This window comes from Gymnoscopelus microlampas, assembly GCF_963454915.1.
Source record: "Gymnoscopelus microlampas genome assembly, chromosome: 22".
Taxonomy (NCBI): domain Eukaryota; kingdom Metazoa; phylum Chordata; class Actinopteri; order Myctophiformes; family Myctophidae; genus Gymnoscopelus; species Gymnoscopelus microlampas.
Genome location: NC_139959.1, coordinates 27,117,971 through 27,140,658, shown reverse-complemented (window position 1 = coordinate 27,140,658; position 22,688 = coordinate 27,117,971). Strand labels below are relative to the sequence as shown.

The following is a 22,688-nucleotide window of genomic DNA, read 5'->3' as shown; positions in this document are numbered from 1 at the left end:
GCTATAAGGCCAACGTCAAGTAAAGACACACACAAAAATGCAGAGCTCCTCACACACCAGGCAGTGATGAATTGGCACATACATCCAGCAGCACAGCTGTGAACCATAAGGCCCAGAGTTCCCGTCACTGGGTTGTGAACCAACCTGAGAGCTCCTTGTGGCATCCAACCAAAAACTGATATTCTCCTCAAGTTTTCATTAACAGTCTTTTCATCAAGATATCATGACTCTGGACCTGCGTGGGAGAAGCACAACCGAGGGGAAATAGCACGAAATCAACAAATCACCAGCAAGATATTAGAGAACATCAAATTTAAAGACTGTAACTGATTGAGCACGTCTCCACCCGGAGCACACAGTACGAATCTGTGTCATACCTTGCCACAGGCTGGATTTCGCAGGAGAATATAAGAACAATATTATGTAAAAGCAGGTCAATTTTCCACTCTGGCGCGCTGTGACGTCACCTGCCTATCACGTTGTGTTCTCTCTGACCTCTCGACTTTCATCATTATTTTTCCCCCGCTATGGATCTGACGTTAATAAATGTCCGTTTCCCCCTGTGCAATGCATCAGCCCCCCCCAGCTCCAGTCCAGCCCGACGCCGCCTGTCAGCCTCCCAAATACTTCAGAGCTCCTCAGCTGTCTGCTAAAGAAAATACCTGGAGACTCAACAACTAAAGATAGCACCGTCGGAATTATAGAGGCGATGACATACGGATAACCGAAACATTTTACTGAAATTTTTCACGCTGGCATTACAAATGACCGATTCTAACGCGCCTCTGTTGTTATTCTTGCATGAGCGAGTGGTCTTGGCGAGGGTCTGTTTGCACAAAAAAGTGCACTTTGTCTGACTTAATCCCAACTTGGATCCAGAGTGCACCAACATTTAACATCCAGTTCACGTTGAAAGCACGTTAGTTGACAGCTGTATCCATCAAGCACACTGGATACTGAGCTGTCTGCTCCTCCCTGTAAAGGAGTAGCTAAGGAGCAGCCTATATGCCTATTTAGTAGCCATTTGTTTATTCTTGGAAGGCCATATTTAGAGAGACAAAACACAGGACAGCAGGGTTAAAAGAGCATTGCCGCTCCAATTATTCTAGACTGTAATTTTGAGACGTAAACGTTGCAGCTTCTGATGGCATTTGGTTTGCATCTTGATTGCTTTAATTAGGTGTGGACAGGCAGTGCACGTTTATACTTTCTGATTAGTGTCCCAAATGTTTAAAAACTGTTCTCAAAAACACTAATTGGGTCATTTTAAACAACCTTGAGAGCTTGCTTCTTGGCTACCATCAGTCACATTTTCCACAAGTCTGGCGAATTATTTGAACAAATAGGTCTTGTGGCTTTACAAGTGGCCCCCGCCATGTAACTCCAACTTGGTTTACATGGAGAAATTGATTCCAACTCTGGTGTGAAAATGTCAAATTAAATGAGGGCCAGATTAGGGTTGTAGAGCCTGGGGTTTAAAAATTCATTTGGCTTGTAATGGCATAAGGTGTTGACGTAACACTGATTTCACATAATGGCCACCTTTCCAGCCAAATACTCTCTAATGCACCCTGAATGATGGATGTTTTGAGAATATCCTCGGGCAGAAAATGGCATGTTCCCTGCTGATCTCAGTGTCAATTGCATGTCTGCTTTTCACGTTCTGAAGTCCAAATCTTACATCTGCAAACAAGCAATCTGCTCCCTCAAGCCCTCCCTCCGCCCTGCTGCAAGCGGTGTTTCATTTCTAGCAAATAAACAGTTAATTGTCTGATAAAGCAGATGCCGGTCCTGCAAAACGCCTTGGAGCTAAATGGGTCCGGTCCTTCCAGGAGCAAACAAACGTAACGAATGCGAAGAAATAAAACCGTAATGACAAACACCCCTCGGTCGGACCAGGCCAAACCCACAGACAAATTAACTCCCCTGGAAGCATGTGCAGGAGGAGAGTGAGCGATGGATGAACCAGCCAATGCAAGGAAAGGAGAGCTTTGGTTCCATTAGCCACACAACGTTTTCACATCACAAGATCTACAAGCTCACAAACGTGTCGTAACGTAACAAGCTTTGAGCTTGTAGATCTGCTAGTGATGTGCTGTCTTTTGTGTTTGCAAAATTGCATTGATATAGATGAGTGGTTCTCAAACTCTTCCATTTGGAGGACCCCCAGTTTGGCATGCATTAGGCCACGGACCCCCATTAACTCTTGAGAGTGTATAAATGGAACCGGGTCCATTTGGTTCCATTTGTACACTCTCAGAGTTACAGACGGGTATGTATCCATTTGGTTTCTAACTATCAATCATTTAGCTGGGGACCCCCTGGAACCCCCCCAAGGACCCCTGGGGGTCCCCGGACCCCACTTTGAGAACCACTGATATAGATAATTACAATATCAACTTAACTTTACGCTGTATGAGCTCACTGTGTTTTATTTTGTGTGTGTTGCACTATCACTACAATGTAGAGAGCAATATCACTGCACATGCAGTCATGATATTAGAGAGGTTGTGATGTTGATATAGTGCATAGCAAAAGTCATTCAGTGCTGTTCTGAAATGCTACAAACCGCTCTGCTGTGGCGGTATAGCAAACAAAGAAATGGCATGTCAGTCCAATCCAAAGAAAAATTATATTTCTATTTTCAATATTAAGATGAAACAGAGCTGTCTGGAGGCTGTCACCATTATGTGTAGTTTGTACCAGCCGCTCCAACCATCACCATTACCAGACCTTCAGAAAGCCTCTGTGATTAATGGCGTGCTTCTACCTGTTGAAACACTTGTACAGCCGTGACATCCAGAGACCGTCTGTGATTGTGATGGAGATATGGAAGTGAGTGAGTGAGAGCAGAGGCTTGAGGCAAGGTAATTGGTAGATTACGATAAAAAGAGATGCTATTGATAGACTCCTGTGAATTTCCATTCTCCAGGGAAGGGCCTTGGCAAATGTTTAGGTAAGAGTTAACAGGGTCACAGCAGGTAACATATTAAGTTCAATTCGGAGGAGAAGGCAAACTTATATATCGGTTATAACTTGAGCAAATAAACTTGGCCCGACCTTAATTAAAGTGATTACATGACTGACTCATTCATAATGTGTTTGCACAAGCTGTTAGCAGAAGTCACTTCCCCTGTTAAATGAAAATAAACACAAATAAACAATAATTACACAGGTCCCTACCCCTTCATAGGTCTTGCTGCTTAGTCATGTCCTTTCGAATCACTACCTCGGATAAACCCCAAAAGAGCATAGCTGAGGACCTCTCATGGGACTCATTACAGTCAATGAGAGGGTTCATCAGAAGTAAGCAGTGGTGGCATTCAAGTGGCATTTTATGAATGTCACCTCTGTTTATTGTGCAATTGATTACGATGAACTCATGCAGGGTGCTGGTTCTCAAACTTTTTTTTTTAAATTCAAGGACCCCCATAATTCTGAGTGTACAAATGGACCCCTTACAGACCAGTAAGGGACCATTTGGGACAACCGCAAGGAACCCTTAAGTCCCTGGCTGGACCCCACTTTGCGAATCAGTGCTATAGGGTTCTTGTTAGACACAACCTGAAAACGAGAGGAAAAAATAATTAGTGTGGTTGCCCAACAGGGCAACCAGACTATAGTACTCTACACACTTTATTTCTTTATAGATAAACTTTTTTGTGACCGCATCTCCTCCCACAGTTTTTATCCCCCAATGTTGTGCCATATGTCAAAATGACCGTCTAAATCGGGAATCGTGCGCGTGTATAGGGCTAAGAGAATGGTTGAATAGTTTAATTGATATTAATTTATTAGTGCCATTAAATGTCCCCATCCACTTTAATGGAAAAGTGAAAAAACTCAAATTCAAGTATTTTTTTCTCAAAAACCGTAAGAGCTAGAGTTATCAGATTTGGAGGGATAATTCATAATATTGTCCGAAATTATTGAAAAAAATATCACACCATTCGGCCTGATGGTGGCGCTATAACAGCCCCCTTTACGTTTTGGCCCGTAACTCTTGAACCGTAGGTCCGAAAATCAAAATTTCTTTTCACCTGGATTCCTTGGGTCACTACGCATCTCCCCATATAGGCCACGCCCATTTGCGTCAGGATAGATTTTTTGATATTGATTTATTTCTGCATTAAATTTCCCCATCCACTTTAATGGGAATTGCAAAAACTCCCATTCAAGTATTTTTTTCTCGGAAACCGTAAGGGCTACAGTTACAAAACTTGGAGGGGAGGTTAATAGTTTTTTGAAAAATTATTAAAAAAATAATCACACCAGTCGGCCACATGGTGGCGCTATAACAGCCCCCTTTACCTTTTGGCCTATAACTCTTGAACCGTAGGTCGTAAAATCAAAATTTCTTTTTCCCTGGATTCCTTGGGTCACGACGCATCTTCCCATATAGGCCACGCCCATTTGCGTCAGGATAGATTTTCCGCCATTTTGAATTTTCTTCAAAACACACTTTTTGCTCCTTTTCCTTCAATTTTTTTCCAAATCTCACACAAATCGGTACACGTGATCTATGGACCCATGCGATGAACCTATCCAAGCGGAATTTTGATAGTCCGTACCGTCCGTCCGTAAATGGCTTCCAAAGTTAGCGGGAGGGGCCCGTTTGACCAAAAATGCCATAAATCACGAACAAAACGTCCGGTCAATCCCAAATTTGAATCACATGTCGAGGGTGGTATACTAAACCAATCCCCAAAAGCATTTCTACTTTGATCCATAGGGGGCGCCACGAATGCTCGAAATGTAACCGTTTGATGCAAAAACATGATTTTTGGGGGATCAATCCTCTCAAAATGAAACGCAGGCGATCTCAGGAGTGACGTGACGATGTAATTGGCGCAGTCTCCGACGGTATTCCTCCCGGCGTATTACTGGAGTCCCGACCGCGTCGGCGCAACCACACTCTGCAATTTCCCCGGAATTGCGACGCGTCTAGTTTATTTCGCACTTGAATAGATAGAAAAGAAAGACAGGCAAAGGTTTGCTATGTTGAAGTAAAGTTGTGCTGTACAGCACATTGTGATTATGAATAATATGAAGGTGGGAAAAGGTGCTGCCACTTGTGCTATACGCTAAAGTCTGGATGGTAACAGGACATCTGGGCACCTAAAATTGGTTCAGAATGTAAAAAAAAAAAAAAAAAAGTAAAGTATACATGATTAGAACATACTTAAACATTCGACAATTGAGGTCTAATATTTCTACAAGTGCTACAAATTGCTACAAAACCTGTATATCCAGTCATTTTGGGGCATCAACAAGAAGTTGAAGGATAAAATCAAGTCTGATAATGATGTACAGTGCATGTTATATTGTTATATATATATTATATATGTTATACTTTACATAACTTCAGACAATTTTTCATTTCTTAAAAAAAAAACACATTTTGAACAAAATAGCCAATTTTACATCAAGGTGGCTGGTGCCCAGATGTCCCTAGTGCCCACCTATCCTGTATCCGTCTGAACGTTAACGCATAACGCATGCGGATCCTCATGGATTTGCGAGAAGAGCTGTCAGATCTGGTCTTGCATCGCCGCTTATTGCTCAAGATATAACTCCCCCCTCCAAGTGTAATAGAATCCTAAATAACTTTAAAGCCGAGAGAAGCACTAAAAACTGCCGCGGGTCCAAAATGCTGGACAGATGGAAGTTGTCCAGGGAGACGGGGAGGGAGCATTCTACCTATATACGCTGCACAGCCCTAGATCCGAGGAGGTAGGAACAGGCATTAAACATGAACTTTATGTTCACAAGCTCGGGCCCCGTGCAGGGAAACATGATCAGGGTGAGATATTCAGAGTCCCGGGTCCCGGGCTGAATAAAGAGGAGAGGCAGAGCGCTGGTGCGCGTTTTGTGTGAGCGCAGGATCTCCATAGAGTTAGTAGGATCTCCGCACGGGAACATGTGAGCAGTGGAATGAGGATTATTGTACACAGCAGAGCCACGCACTGTGACTGGAGGGGCGCTCAACAGGTAGGAGAGGACAGGGAATAGTAATCCGTTACCTTTGCGATCGATCATGTTAGAATGCCATGTTCCAACTGATCGCATCGGATTATATGGTTGTTATTGAACATTATCCAGTGATATGGTTGTCTGCTCTTTTCCCCCTCTACGCCAACCCTCCGAAAATAGCAGATCTACAAGCTCACAGGGCATGAGCTTGTAGATCTGCTATTTTTTTGGCTAATGTTAACAGAAATTAAAAAAAGTTTACTTTTGTGTCGATGTTAGAATAACTTGATCCAACTGCAGGCATCGTATTATTCGGTTATTATTGAACATTATCCAGTAACATTGTTATATTTGTTCCGTAATGATGGCACGGATACAGGATACGTGGGCACTAGGGACATCTGGGCACTTCGATTCCAAATTGGCAATTTTGTCCAAAATGTAAAAAAAAAAAAAAAAGAGAGAAGAGAATATGTGAAAATGTGTCTAACGTAATGTAAAGTATACATGATGTGAACATGCATAGTACATTATCAGACTTAATGTTATCCAACAAATTCTTGTTTATACCCCAAAATGACTGGATATACAGGTTTTATAACTATGTGTAGCAATCGTAGAAATATTAGACCTTAATTGTTGGAGGTTTAAGCATGTTCTAATCATTTATACTTTACTTTAAAACATCCTCCAAATATATTTATATATTTTTATATTTTGGACAAAATAGCCAATTTTACATGGAGGTGCACAGATGTCCCTATATAGTGCCCACCTATCCTGTTACCGATGGCACTATACAGTAGGCTACCTATATCACAATGGGTGTAGGATCCCGTGATTGGAGTTAAACTCATGATGTATAGGCTTAGATGTGTTTCTAGTGTGCACTGGAACCGTTTACATTATATCATGTGCCTTGTAAATGAAGGAGGGAAAAAGATCAGAGTTGTGCCGTGCATGGTATAGCCTTATATACAGTAGCTATGGTTGAGTATGAAAGAGCAGTGGTTCTCAAACTTCTTCATAACCCACAAATTGATATTAATTTTGCTGCGGACCCCCACCTGGAAAGGTTTTTTTTGTGCCAGGGACCCCCAGAAGAGATTTATGTAAAAAATGTTTTTTTTTCAAATATATTTCAAAAATATTTTTAAATAGCCAACTTGTAAATGGATAAAGTGGTTCAAATGATTGTGACGCTATGTTAACTATACTTTTGCTGGGGACCCCCTAGAACCCCTCCAAGGACCCCACTTTTAGAGAACCACTGCTGTAGAGCAACCAAAATAAACTGCTGCATGGGATGAGACAGATTTCTGTTATTTACGCTGAGATTTCATAATAGCAACCTGCGAGGGCATGGAATGCGTTCAGACATCATTACGCACTTTATGGACCATGCAGTGTATATATATATCCCTCATATATATTGTCGGATGCATTTTACACTTTCACAGAATAATTACAAACAGTGCACGGTGTTTATGTATTTTTGTATTTATGCCTTTGAATCGAACCATTGTGGGGATTTAATAAATACATTAAGTTATTCAAGTAAATGTCACTCATTTTCTGCAGAGGTTTATATAAATGAGTTGCTTTTAATGGACCATAAAATCAGTAGGCTAGAACAGCACTGATTGCTCCACTCTGCAGCGCTCTGTCAATTAGTATACTCTTCTAATCAATAAGATGAATTGAATACACAATGCATGGAAACAAGCCATAGTGCTTTCTTGGGTTTATCGTTTCAGCAACCCTTGTATAAAACATTTTTTTGCGAACTATTAATAAGGTATTCAATCAATCAATCAAAGGTTGTAGTTTAGAGGCTATTGAAATAACCCATCCTTATTCCACTTGCTTCACAGGACAGACACCAGCTGGAAGCTTGAATGAGCGCGCTGTGACCGTCCGTTTGTACGCAGCAGAGAGAGAGAGAGAGAGAGAGAGAGAACAAGAAGGAATATCTATATCTATCCAAAGATGAATACAATTGTGTTCAACAAGTTGAGCAGCCATCAGGTCCTGTTCGAGGATCAGAAGGCCAAGGAGGTCGAGAGGAGCAGCAGAAACTATCTAGAAGTCATCGACGGGCAGCATCATCCAGACCTTCATCTCTCCAGCAGTCAGGTCATCAAAGACAATGCAGCCATCAGACACAGACGGACAGGGTATGTGGATTATTCAGTCTACCAGTGGTGGGAAAAGTACCCACAGTCTTTTTTACTTAAGTAAAAGTATCAATACTGCAATGTAGAAATACTCTGTTACAAGTAAAAGTCTGGAATTCAACATTTACTAACATTCACTAAAAGTACAAAAGTTTTGGGATCAAAATGTATTTAAAGTACCAAAAGTAGAAAGTAGCCTACACATTATGCATAAAATGTAAATACGAATATTTTGAAAATAGCAGATAGTTGAAAGTTGTGAGCTTGTAGGTTGGCTATTTTCAAATGGCCGAAATGTATAGGGCTGAAGTGGTTAATGTATGTTTTGTAATAATAATCAAAATCTATGTTTCAAATAATTGTTGTGGAGTAAAAGTACAATATTTGCCTCTGAGATGTAGTGGGGTAGAAGTAAAAGTATTGGAAATTGGAAACACTCCAGTAAAGTAAAAAATGCCCAAAGCTGTACTTTAAGTGCAGTACTTGAGTAAATGTACTTAGTTACTTTACACCACTGTATGTATGTGGACAAGTCAGTTTAAACACTGCATCAGACACAGTCTGGGACAGGGTATGTGTCACCTTGCACCAGATAAAAGATATGTTAGGTCAGTTAGGTCTACAACTTACACAACTATTTCATGCACTCTGATCAGAGCTGTGCAGCGAATACACCTAAGTTAGAATATTACATATCCACATGCAATGCAATGTATTGTATGGATATGGATATGGATATGGATATTCATGAATGACTTTCTTAATGAAACTGACACAAATGATTGATTGATTGAATACTTTATTAACAGTTTGCAAAAAAAGAATGGTGGAACAGATTTATACATAAGAATGCTAAAAGGATAACCCAGATAAGGCTACTTTCCATTAAGGTCCTGCGAGATTCTCAGTGATTTTGTAACCTGTGCGTATTGCGCCTTTTACGCACAATGCAATCTACAGTAACAGTAACGTATATATATCCACTTGTTTTGAATTTCCGATGGCATTAATTAGCAACAACATCGTTTCATGTTCCAAAATTAAAGTAGGCCTGGCATATACGGATATCACACATGCAGGAAAATGTATCAAAGCCGAGACTTGGAGTGTAATCATTGCAACACAATCTTATTTACTAAATAAATAAATGATGTTGTAAGCAGTGGGGTAAAGTAACTAAGTACATTTACTCAAGTACTGTACTTAAGTAAAATGAGGTATTCTTTTTTACTTTACTTGAGTATTTCCAATTTTCTGTAGTTTTACTTCTACTCCACTACATCTCAGAGGCAAATATTGCACTTTTACTCCACTTCAATTATTTGAAAACTTTAGTCACTAGTTACTTTGTAGATTTTGATTATTATTACAAAACATAGCCTACATTAACAACTTCAGCCCTATACATTTGAATAGGCCATTTGAAAATAGCAGATCTACAAGCTCACAGTGCATTGAGAGCTTGTAGATCTGCTATTTTCAAAGGATTTTTTAAATACATTTTATACATTTGAAAACTTGTGAAATGGGCCATTCTGCATAATGAGTACTTTCTACTTTTGGTACTTTAAGTACATTTTGACACCAATACTTTTGTACTTTTACTCAAGTAAATTTTGAATTCCAGACTTTTACTTGTACCAGAGTATTTCTACATCGGTATTGATACTTTTACTTAAGTAAAGAATGTGAGTACTTCTTCCAGCACTGTTCTGTTGTAAGTAACGCTCCCCATCCTCATGTGCGTGTTGATGTTCACGGCTGATCTTGGAATTAATAAGTGGGTCATCTGACTTTGTTGCTGTTTGAAGGTCGACTCCATCTGTTTCCAATAGGGACTACATTTGCCCCATAGCTCTATGTGTGGTCTAGTCAGTCATATAGAACCCTATATGTTGTTCTTTTTTTTCCAGAGAGGCTGTAGGAAAACACCATGTTATGGCGTTATTTGCGTATTTATCTTAGACTATTTACAGACTGCGTAGCCTATACAGTAGTGCCTTTGCTCGGATGTGCAACAACATCGAATCAAACGGGATCCTGTGAAACGTAAGTCCACTTATGCAAACATCCTATGGGCTATAACTCGGCTTGGAATGATTGAACTTGGTGTGTGTGTGTCTGCGCACGTGTGTGTGTGTGTGTGTGTGTGTGTGTGTGTGTGTGTCTGCGCACGTGTGTGTGTGTCTGTGTGTGTGTGTGTGTGTCTGTCTGTCTGTCTGTCTGTCTGTCTGTGATACCGGATAACGCGGTGGCCGTAAGGTGCCACCTCAGGGGGAGTATCGGTGCTAATGAAGAATATTAAATTTAGAAAGCGTGCGTGGCGGTAGGCTGTGAATGTGTGCGTGTACGTGCGTGTTGCCAGAATTCAGAACACGGGAGTCAAAATGTTCTTTAGGATGTTCATGCAGATCTAGATTACAAGGAAAATATTTGTAGAACACGAACCTCAGGCAGGCTTGAGGTTAGGAGAAAATATGTGACATCTGCAGCAGGAGCCTTTTTGGGGCGATAGAGGGAGAAAGTGCAGCGCGGAGCCATACTGACATCTACAGGTTCACCCACTGGAGGCAGCAGGTGAAACTAAATCATAATAATAATATATATTATAGGATAATAATCATAATAACATTGACAATGTTAAATGTATGTAAGACCTCATGTTGGACGTTCGTCTTTTTTAATGCAAACGTAGGTTACAAAGTGTTTTGCAGCTGTTAAGATGCAAATCAATCAAATCCATAAAACTCAGCTCAAACTTGAATCTTTTATAGCCTAATAAACAAAAAACTATCAATATCAAGAGGCATACACATTTATTTTTATCTATAGACTATGGTGATATTTCCGTGCTGCATATAGACCTAAATAGAAGAACACAATTTCCGTCTGAAAGGCATAGCTAGAATTCAGGAATTACTGTCCTCATGAAACTGACTAAAATTATTTAAATGATTTGAGGAGCAGATTAGCTTGTTGATTTTCACCGAGCCCTTGTGTCTTTGTGTGATCAAGTACATTGTTCTTGGTAGATGTGTTTTTTTGTGTGTGTTTTAGTTTTTTGCTATTTAACCTAAAAAAAAAGGAAAAGAAAATTGCCCCTAAACATAAATGTTATTGTTTGTTTGTTTCCTTGAGACGTGTTTCTGGTTTGTGGGACACGCTGCGAAGAAAAGATGACATGCGACCATCTATTTCTCCACACAGTCTTTCAACTTAATTATAGCGCTTTTGGTGAGAAAATTGTACGGTGTAAGAATGTTAATTTAACGTACTGTATCATGGCCCTGGCTTGACGTGTGAATTCTGAAAACATCCCAATACACTTGGTGTTCACTTTGGTTCTGTACAACATGTTTAGGTCGACAGAACTTCAGTAAATGACCTGATCTTAACGGCCTTTAAAAATAACTTAAGTCTGTTATTTCTTTACAAAAATGTTAATGTTTAGCAGACTGAAATATTTGTTTGGCAAGCAGATCATAGTATTTACAATGAAGGCGAGCGCGTCGCTAACTATAGTGGTGGCAAGATTTAAAAGTCTATTTATACAGTATATAGAAAATAAGTACACAAAAAAGGTTATTATAAAAGGCAGATTGAGGTAGGTAGCTATGTGCTTGTCTCAGACTTCAATTGAACTACAGCAGAGCTGGTGGTTAGCTCACATTACACCATGTTATAGATGCATGCACCATGTAATAAAGGCATTCAATTTTATGTTTCATGAATTACCTGATTCTATTTTCTATAAGGTCTATCTGGCAGGTAATATGGCAAAAAAAACAACTTTCTAGCCTTCACTATTAGTTGTTTAGAAGGGTATGTGCATTTCATTTGACATTTACCCTGAAATGGACAGGGTTTTAGGGTTGTTTTGCCTGAAACTCATGTTCCTCTCTTCCAGGGGTCGTCCAAATGGTGGGAAAGTGCGACACAAGCGCCAGGCACTGCAGGACATGGCGCGACCGTTGAAACAGTGGCTGTACAAGCACAGAGACAACCCCTACCCCACCAAAACAGAGAAAATACTGCTGGCCCTCGGCTCCCAAATGACCTTGGTCCAGGTAATGCTTAATTTATACTTGAGCCGCGACGCGTTGTGAGCTTGTAGACTGGCTATTTTCAGCATGCGACTCCGTCATATAACAAAGAATAAATCAGGCTGATATCTTCATCCGCAGCCTGCCCTTTCCAAATATTGTCTTCAGCCAGATCTGTTGTGTCATAATAATCTCATTGAGTCTATTTTGGTTTGATTTAAATATGGTGGCACACAATGCTTTTTGAATGACTGAGGAATAAAAGAAAATAGTAAAATCTAAGTCCAAGTCTAATATTCTCTGTAAAGTTTCCCTTTGTTTTCTTTAATTCCGACTTATATTTCAGCTTTCATTGTTTGTATATTTCTCAACTGTGCATAATTACTTTGAGGCATTGTTGATGCTATTTAGATAAATTGTTTACAGGTTGTTGGTTTTTTCACTTTCATGTTATTAAGTATTCATAAAAAAGAGTAGGTCAGTGTGTGCTTGTATATGTTTAATGTTTAATTATTACATTGAAGTCAATTGTCAATATGTTTTTATACAAGCCCAAGAGCAAAATATGACCTGATTAAGCAAGTCACAGCTACAGGAAGGGAATGTGTGTGTGAGTGTGTGTGCGCAGGCATGCGTGCGTGTTTGCCGGTATATCTATGTTCTGCCTGGCACATGCTGCTGCATACAAACAGTATCATCTGGCTGACAGGGTCAGTGATATGGCCTAGATGGCTGTGGCTGCTATTTCAGGCCACTGCACCTAATCTGCTTCTCATTTGGGTCCTAATGAAGCTGTTTGTTTTGGTGAGGGTGAGCACAGTGAGGAGGAATGCTTTGCAGTAGTGGACACTGGGATGATGTCCTGGGTGCCTGTGTGTGTGCGTGAGCGGGCACGCGCGCACACACACACACACACACACACACACACACACACACACACACACACACACACACACACACACACACACACACACACACACACACACACACACACACACACACACACATACACACACTGCACGCATAAATTCAGACGGCACCAATCAATCAGCATAATACCAGCAAAGAATGAATGAGTCGAAGCTCATGCTCAGTGGATGGTTTAGTTCAAACGGAGCTGGGACGATGCGAGACGAGACAGCCACCCCGTCTCCCGTCACATTTTCCCCAAACAAGTGGGAAGTGCTTGATCATTTGCGCTAACAGGTATGCGCCATGCCCCCTGCACCCTCGCTAAACATCACCACCGCCAGGTCACGCTATAACGCTCCTGGCCTGTCTGCGAGACGCCGCCTCCATGGTGCATACAGAACAGACGGGCCACGGGCAAGAGAGCTGGTTTGGCCCGCCAAGACATCTTTTTTGATATCTGCGGGCGTCAGAGCAAGCGTGCCATCATTCCTCTCTCTCTCTCGTACGGTCTCCCTCAGGCACATAGACCGCCATCTTTCCTCCTGCCCTCATTAGCAGCACACGCTGTCCCTACGCCCGGCCTGGCCTCTGCTCCAATCCAAGCCACATGTATTACTGGGGGCGGCCTTGCGGCCACAGCTCCGCGTGCTGCAGCTCCGGCCTGGGGACAAAGGGGACGTGGGACTGTCTTGTTTCTTAATGAGAAACACAATATTGAAATGAGAGCTTGGGACGGGGGGAAAAATTAAGTACTCTAGCATGAGCGTCCCGTCTCGTCTCGTAACCCCCCCGCCCCTTCTGCCTTCATAAGCCGCTTGAAGTCTATTGAGCATGAAAAGTTATTCTAGTATAACATCTAATGGTGTCCCTTCCCCTGTGAAAAGGAGAGCGCCAGCTCAAATGTCCTTTTTATTGCCTCTCGAAGACAGCGCTTGGAAAAAATGTATTATTGGAGGGAGGCTCTCCGCGTCCAGAATAAGCACGGAGGGGACCCGCATCTCGGTTGGAACATTAGTTAATGAAACGTTGCGTTCGCCGGGCCATCCAGCAGGGCGGGTTTGCAGGGTGTAAAATGTTTCTGAATGGCCTTGCAGACTGGGTGAATGCTGTCTCCCCTATCTCCCTTTCTCTTACTGTCTGTCTCTCTCTTACTGTGTGTGTGTGTGTGTGTGTGTGTGTGTGTGTGTGTGTGTGTGTGTGTGTGTGTGTGTGTGTGTGTGTGTGTGTGTGTGTGTGTGTGTGTGTGTGTGTGTGTGTGTGTGTGTGTGTGTGTGTGTGTGTGTGTGTGTGTGTGTGTGTGTGTGTGTGTGTGTGTGTGTGTGTCTCTCTCTGTATGTCTCCCTCATTCTGTATCTGCCTCTCTCTTTCTCCCTCTCTCTCTCTGTCCCCCCCCCTTCCCTCTGTAGGAACTATTTCCACACAATACGTCTGGGAATGTTTCTTAACATTGGGGTTCAGAGAGTTGGGTACAGTATCAGGGTATGCTCGCTTCTCTGTAATGTGACCCTGTGTCTCTCTCTCTCTCTCTCTCTCTCTCTCTCTCTCGGTTTCTCTCAATGAGACTGACGATGGAGGACAGGGACCAGACGTCTTTATTTTGTCATGGGACGTACTGTAGAGGTGTTTGGAATCAAAACAGTAACAACCGACCCTATTTTCTATGTGTTCTCTTCCCCACCTCTCTCTGTCTCTGTCTCTATCTCACTCGCTCTATTTCTTTCTCTTTCACTCTCTCTCTATTTCCATATATTTATGGCTATCTCTCTTTCTGTCTATCTCGTTCACTCTCTCTATATATTTCTCTCCTACACGCTTTCTTACTATTTCCGTCTCTTTCTGTCTCTCTTTCTGTCTCTCTGTTTCTATATATCTCTTTCACTCTCTCTCTCCATTTCTTTTTCTCTCTCTCACTTTCTATTTCTATCTCTTTCTCTCTCTGTTTCTATATATCTCTTTCACTCTCTCTCTCCATTTCTTTTTCTCTCTCTCACTTTCTATTTCTATCTCTTTCTCTCTCTATTTCCGTATCCTTCTCTCTATTGCTATTTCTCTCTCTCTCTCTCTCTCCCTCTCTCTCTCTGTCTCACACTCACAACCTCAGGTCTCCAACTGGTTTGCCAATGCACGGCGGCGGTTGAAGAACACGGTGAGGCAGCCTGACCTAAGCTGGGCGCTGCGGATCAAGCTGTACAACAAATACGTGCAGGGCAACGCCGAGAGGCTGAGCATCAGCAGCGACGACAGCTGCTCAGACGGTACGGCTCAGCATCCATGTTGACATGGCATATGAATGCAATTAACTGTTGAACAGGTTTTATTAAGGTTTCGAGAGCCTATCAGGCTTCGAAGCCTTATTGGGATACTAGGCTTTCTTTCTTCCGCCGCTTTTGGCAGTTCTGGCCTAACCGCGTGGTCACTTTTTATGAAATTCGGCAATATGGTAGAGGGCTATGCCAAACGGCCAAGACCCGAAACTCACAACCATTGGCCAAAGGGTGGCGCTGTAGCACTCAATTGAACATGCCAACTTTGAACAGGTACAACTCATGCCCTGTTTGACCTACAGCCATGAAACTTCGATGCACACATGCGTCTCCTCATGCCTAACAACTTTCACTGTTTGACTTTTGACCTCTGACCTTTAGATCTCCCACCATTTCGAATTCTATGAAAAGCAGTAAAAAGCAGTAAAAATCAAACTCCTCCTGGGATTTTTGAGCAATCTGCACGAAACTGTCTACACATGAACTTTGGACCAATGCCGACAAACGTGAGCAAGCAGATTTTCCATAAGTGAAAACGTTAAGCTTTTATAAGCCAATGAAAATTGCAGTTTTATGACAATTATTCATCTGCCCCTAACACATACATGCAGACTCACATTTGTTTGACACTTTGCAATATTGTAGAGGGTCATTCCAAGTATCACTGAAACCAATCTTACTCCAATTGGTCAAAGGGGGGCGCAATAGCAATTTTTTGAAAATGCAAACTTTAAACAGGCAAAAGTCATGCCTCGTTTGGCCGACAGCCGTTAAACCTGCTTACACATGTGCCTTGACTCATGAGGAACATATCTATCACTTTGACCAGTAAGCTCCGCCCTTAGATTGTCTGCAATTTTGAGCAGTTTGAAAAACATTTAAACTAAGGATTTCTGATTTCAATAGCTTGATCGCTTAATCATCTGCCTTGAAACCACAGGGCTGCCAGTTCGAATCCCACCTCATGTAGACTTCATTATAATTGCATTGCACACAACATGACTGTATCAATGAATGTATGTGCAATTGTTAAAGATAACGAAAAATGCATACTTGAAAGTAGTTATTTTCAATGTATGACGTACTGCATTTGCCCTTTTGTTTTGTTTTGTTGGATTCTCCTTTCTCACTGTGTAAGGCTGTGTATTGAATAGCTCCACCAGTAGAGTGTGAGCCTCATGTGCCGAAAGGTCCCTGGTTCAAATCCCATTCATTGCAGTTTACATTTAAATTGCATTGTACAAAACATGACCCTGTTAATTCAGACATTTGCAATTTTTAGACAATGACATGAAATGTTTTTGAGAGTAGTTGTTTTTTATGTATGACATACTTTCTTGTGAAAATAGCCGATCTACAATCTCACACCTTTTTAGATAGCAACGCGTTGTGAGCTTGTAGATCGACTATTTTCACTAGTTTCCATTCCGAAAAATATTGAGCAGTTTGAAAAACATTTAAACCAAGGATTTCTGAGCAATTTGCGTGAAAGTGTGTCATGTGTGTGAACTCCTTTTTCATCAGTTTGGGTCTCACTGCCTCTCTCTCTCACTGCCTCTCTCTCTCACTGTCTCTCTCTCTCTCCCTCTCCCTCTCCCTCTCCCTCTCTCTCTCGCTCTCGCTCTCGCTCTCTCTCTCTCTCTCTCTCTCTCTCTCTCTCTCTCTCACTGTCTCTCTCTCTCTCCTATTCTCGAAACCGCTCATTGCTGCTTGCAGCTATATTTTATTTTATGTTTATGCCGTGGCGCCGTACGGGCCGAACTGTTTAGAACACTGTTTCCCAAACAGTGGGTCGGGACCCGTGTTTGGGTCGCGGACCAATTTTTATGGTCGCAAGTAAATATCCCCTTTTTTTTCGTTTACTACATTTAAAAAATATATAAATATGATTTATATTGAAAAGACAAACAAAACGTTTAAAACGTGTTGTGCGCTTATAGCTCTACTATTTTTACTGGTTTGGGTCCCCGGGTAAACATCTAATTTCTCTTTTCGGTCTCGAGCTTAAAAGTGTGGGAACCACTGGTCTAGAAGTGAGTGTGCGTGTGTGTGTGTGACATGTTTTGCCTTTTCTGTTTTATTTATTTGTTCCAGGGGGTCCCCAGCAAAATTACGTAATATAATAATATCAAATTCAGTTGAATCTTGCTGTAGATGACTGACGTCATAGACTGGCCCCATGAAGGCCCAGATCCACAAGGCCGTTAATACAACCCTGCTTCTTTTCACAAAAGTGAGACAGAAAAAATAAACAATACTTACTTGCTTACAAATCGTCCTCCAAAGTCACACACACGGATAGGATGTCTGAAGCCAATAGAAATTTTATTCTGGAAATCAGACATAAATCATGCCGTATATCTGTAAAATGAGGCATACATTTAAATTAAAAATAAATAATTATGTTTAAAGACGCACTGAAGTGACATTTTCGGGCATTTTATTTTGAAGGTTCAGCCTGAAACGTCGGCGCAACGACTCTAATCCAATCAGAAGGTCCCATCCCTTCAGGCTATGGGACGTTGGATCTCAATCACTTCAGCCGTGGGCAACACGGCTAGTGTTTGTTTACAAGTGAGAGAGAGACGGCCAGTGAAGCGCGTTTGCTACTACCTGGCTTATTTCTAACCTATAATGTTTTCAGATACATATTTTAGTGTGCAGATGAAGTTTAAAATGAGTAATACACTCATCTTCAATGAGATTCAAAACGGAGTATCTCTGTAATTAAAATCAGCTGTGTTTGAAGAACGTGCAGCTATGGGAATCAAACAGGTGCATGTAATCAAGATTCATTTATATTCACGAAGGTCGAGTTATGTCATCACGCAGCACGTTTTCGTTTACAGGAAGTAATTAAGATTGGCTTTTTAGGGACTTTAGATGTAAAAATACACAAAAATGTTTTTTTTTCATTTTTTTTGGCATCTATTGTTAGGTATGCCCATATGATGACCACGGATATGCTCTAAAAGTGTGAAAAACATATTTTTCATTTCACTACACCTTTAAGTGACATGGGGCATTTGTTAAACAGTTAATTAGGGTTTTATTTGTTTTCTCCTTCTCTCACAGTGTTTGATTGGCAGCATTTGGCGCAGATGCGGGTTGACAAAGCACAGTGGAAAGCCAAATGAAAGATCCAAATTCCCCTCTCCCATAGCCTCCCTCCTTGCCTTGTTCTTAGTGCGCTCCCATCTTTTCACTGTTTTCTCTTTAACTCTCGTTAAGGTTAAAGTTTAACAAGCACATCTCTATCATATACTGTACTGTATAATCATTCTGCAATCTGCATATGGAGAACTATGTGTTACCACTGCTGTTCTGACCATCGTACTCCTTAATGCTGGTTGCTAATCTAGAAAATAAGTTTTATTTGCAGTGGTCTGGATGGTAAATAAATAACAATTTGAAAAGGTACACAAGCATTATTTAACCCAGGTTTAGGTTCGTTCTCACACCCGCACTCGCACTGCCGATCCTACCAATATGTCTGAGTCATAGTGTCGGGGGATTTGTCAGAGTACCCATTGTACCCATTGTGCAGGAGATGTACAGTATGTTTCTGTCTGTCTACCTGTGTCCCTTTTATGCCCATATATTGGAATGCCCATTTATGGGCACATTGGTTGGATCTGCGGTTCTGGACAACTGGATATCCAAACTACTAGTTGATGAATTGAATTTTTGGGTGTTATCCTTTTAGTGTTTGACTGTACTCATGCTGTTTAGCATTTTTGTCTAATTAAACATTTAATAATTAATCAATCAATCAATCGATGGCGGGCACCGCACTCCCTCGAGTCCTTGTCGCTGCGTGCACAGAGTTTGAAGTTGGTCGGTCCCATATTTACACATGACCATAATATATGAGCATAGCGGTTGGATCTGTGGCTCTGGACAACCGGATATCTGTATCTGTCAGTCCTTGTCCCTTTTATGCCCATAAATGTATGCCATATATGGCCCATCGCTGATGTCATCAGCATATGCCCATATATGGGCATGCCCCCTTTTGTGCCCATATATGGAGCTGACTGATTTGACGACACATTGAGGTTAGACAACACACTCCATATTTGGGCGTAGCTGCATTGGGAACGCCTTACATGGTTATGGCTGAGTCATAGTGGCATGAGCGTGACAACGTGGTCCGCCGCCCGCCTCATTTAAGCCAATTTTAATATAACTATATATTGTCACATTGGAAAGCATTCACAATTGCCCATGCAAATCTTTTACGTCAAAGTTAAGATTAGAATGGCTTCGCTGTACAGACTGCATCGGCCACGCGCCCCGGCACAAACTTGTGACTACTTTTGTCCATGAATCGTGACCTTGAAAAACCCCTTACAACATATTTCTGGCGATCCCATCTTATCCAGTGTTGTCACTGACAGCAGGCCAAATGCCTGTCCACCCTTTATCTCACACTCTGTCCATTCTTAGCATCCGGTGGTGCCTCCGAAGGAGGCTGCAGCTATGCAGGGCCACGCTCTGGGTTTATAAATGGAGCGTGTGTGTCCCAGCCGAGGGACACCGAGGCCCACGGGCCGTGACACGCTGTCATTAAGACACCCCACTGGGCCAACCTCCGTCTCCCAGCCTGCAATTGGAAATGAGTGGCTCTCTGTCAGCTGTGTATTTATTGCAAACACACAAACACAGATTCTCAGGGAGTTTTTCCTCTCTCTCTCTCTCTCTCTCTCTCTCTCTCTCTCTCTCTCGCTCTCTATCTCTCCTCACTCTCTCTCCCTCTTTCTATCTCTCTCACTGTTTCTTTCTCTCTCTCTCTCTCTCTCTCTCTCTCTCTCTCTCTCTGAGCATAAAAACATGGGATGGAGAGAAAATGTTATATTCAGTCACACAGCGAGAGTGAGAGATAGAGAGATACAGAAAGAGTGATCGAGAAGGAGGAAGAGAACTGCGGTGTCACTCGAAGCTCCCTAATTAAGTTTTTGAGGAGGAGCGACAGGGAGTGTGGCCAGTAGAAGAATGTGTGCATGGTGCTTGCATTGTGTCCGCCACCATCCACCGCACCACCGGAGGCGGTATATCTCCCTGACTCATCTCCCTGTCACATTGTGGTCGTGATGCCGTCCGCAGCTTGCTCCCTCTCCTGACCTTTGCGCCAGAGACCCTCCATTATGTTCGTAAGCCTATGCTTTAGCTCCCCAGGCTCTGTACAGGGCCAAACCTGACCCCAGTGACCCAGCGAACTTTTCTCTCATTGTCCTGAAATGGTCCTGCACCGCGCTCATTGTCGGCATCTACCTTGTCTGCAGCTCGCTCGTTGGCGGCAGCTACCTCGTTGTCTGCTGCTCGCTCGTTGCCGGCAGCCAGCTTGTTTTCAGCAGCTAGCTCGTTGTCGGCAACTCGCTAGTTCGTCAGCAGCTCGTTGTCGGCCACTCAACTCGCAGCACTCAATTCGCAGCAGCTCGTTGTCGGCAACTCAACTCGCTCGTCAGCAGCTAGCTGGTTGTCTGCAGCTACCTTGCTGTCTGTAGCTACCTGGTTGTCTGCAGCTACCTCGTTGGCGGCAACTTGCTCATTGTCGGCAACTCGCTCGTTGTTTACAGCTAGCTTGCGCAGCGGCGTTTGACACGTTTGTGGGTCTGGAGGTACCCGTGGGTTCAACCTGTCACCGTGGCTTAAAATGGGCAGAAGTCCTAAAGAGCGAGGGCGCAGACCTGGATACAATAATGTCCGGCGGTGACAGACATGAAGCAAAACATTGTCAAAGGATTTTAATGACAGATTGAGTATATTCTCTTCTCGTACATGTCACCAGGGAGTGTGGGGGTGGGGGGGTTGTTGCGGTTTCACCAGAGGCGATGTCCATTAAATGGAATACCTACCTCAGACGGCACATGGGGAAGGAAAGCGAATACATCCATGTGGTTCTGATATGTGGAAACTATAATTATAATTTGGCCGGGGACAGAATCAAAAGTCCAACCTGCCCAAATTACCCAATTACAGTCTTGGCTGGGACGGTATCTAGAATGAAGTTCCCCCTGATTTCCCTCCCCCCGGAGGATATCTGTTTTTTCAGCGCCATGTTTTATCTTTCCCCCAGTTTCTTTCATCAGGTAGGGGCCAATGTTTTAATTCGATCTCTCCGGCCTCGTAGAGAACTCCCTGGAAATGTTTTATTTCATGCAGAAGGATGGAGGGGCAATGTGCTTTTGATGGAGAGGAAATGGGCTACCATCCGTTCTGGTCTGGTAATGTGTCCTCATCGGGTCTGCTGCTGTGGAGGAGACGCCAACTGAAGGGCAGAGGGCCCGGAACTTCCCTATCCTGCCATTCAGTTTAAAAATTTAAGACTCGCAGCGCCTACAACTTTGACATTTATCCTCATGGGGAGGAAGCACAAGAATTTCTCTAGATTAGTGTAGGAGGAGTTCTCCACTGCAAATCCTGACTTGTGCAACACACAGCTACAAGTGTAGCTATAAGCGATAGGAATTATATCTAGCGTCTTATGAATATGAATATTCCATTGTCTTTATTGAGCTGACTGTAATTTTTTCTGTCCTTTGGCTCCGTGGTGGGCACCTGCAGACGGCGACAACCCTCAGAGGACCCAGAGCAGCCCGGGAGAGTTCAGCAAGCCCATGTACCAGAGTGTCATCAAGAAGGAAGGTTCCGCCATGGTGGGCGTGGCTATGGGCATGGGCATGGGGATGGGCATGGGGATGGGCATGGGTATGGGTATGGGCATGGGCATGGGCATGGGCATCGGGATGCCGGCTGGTCTGCGGTCGGCCGCTGAGGCCGCCTCGTTGGCCGAGGACTACGTGTCTCCGCCCAAGTACAAGAGCAGCTTGCTCCACCGCTACCTGAACGACTCGCTACGCCACGTGATGGTCGCCAACGCCGTCATGGACGCCCGCAAGAGGAACCACTCAGGCTCGTTCAGCTCCAACGAGTACGACGATGAGCTGCTCTCGCCCTCGTCCTCAGAGGCCGAGGGGAACTTTGTTTACCGCGCCGGTAAGCCCCGAGCCACATGTCTCACATTCTTTCCCTTTAAAAGTCACACTTACACTGCCTCTCTCTCGCTTTCTTTTCCTTTTTTGTGCTACCCCCCCCCCCCCCCCCGACCCACCCACCCATAGACACACACACACACACACACACACACACACACAGACACACACACACCCTTCCATCTGCACATTTTGTTTTAATTCCTGCATCTGGCCCCGTCATCTGTCTTTCAGTCTGTGTGTGTGTTCCATTGCTGCTGTCTGGTTGAACCCCTCCCTTGCATTTCATCCAGCATGTTTGCAGGTCAATGTGATACTTTCTCC

The 22,688-nt window shown here is 42.9% G+C and overlaps 1 protein-coding gene across 1 annotated transcript in view; it reads left to right on the top strand.

The window, feature by feature from the left end:
• The window catches only part of odad2 (outer dynein arm docking complex subunit 2), a gene marked incomplete at both ends in the record, with an annotated part of 82,654 nt that overhangs the window by 46,432 nt on the left and 13,534 nt on the right, over nt 1–22,688 (top strand). The window contains 4 exons of the mRNA XM_084048145.1: nt 7,905–8,150; nt 12,058–12,217; nt 15,207–15,360; nt 21,937–22,368. Coding sequence (XP_083904271.1) covers nt 7,905–8,150; nt 12,058–12,217; nt 15,207–15,360; nt 21,937–22,368 — 992 coding nt within the window. The remainder of the gene's footprint in view (nt 1–7,904; nt 8,151–12,057; nt 12,218–15,206; nt 15,361–21,936; nt 22,369–22,688) is intronic.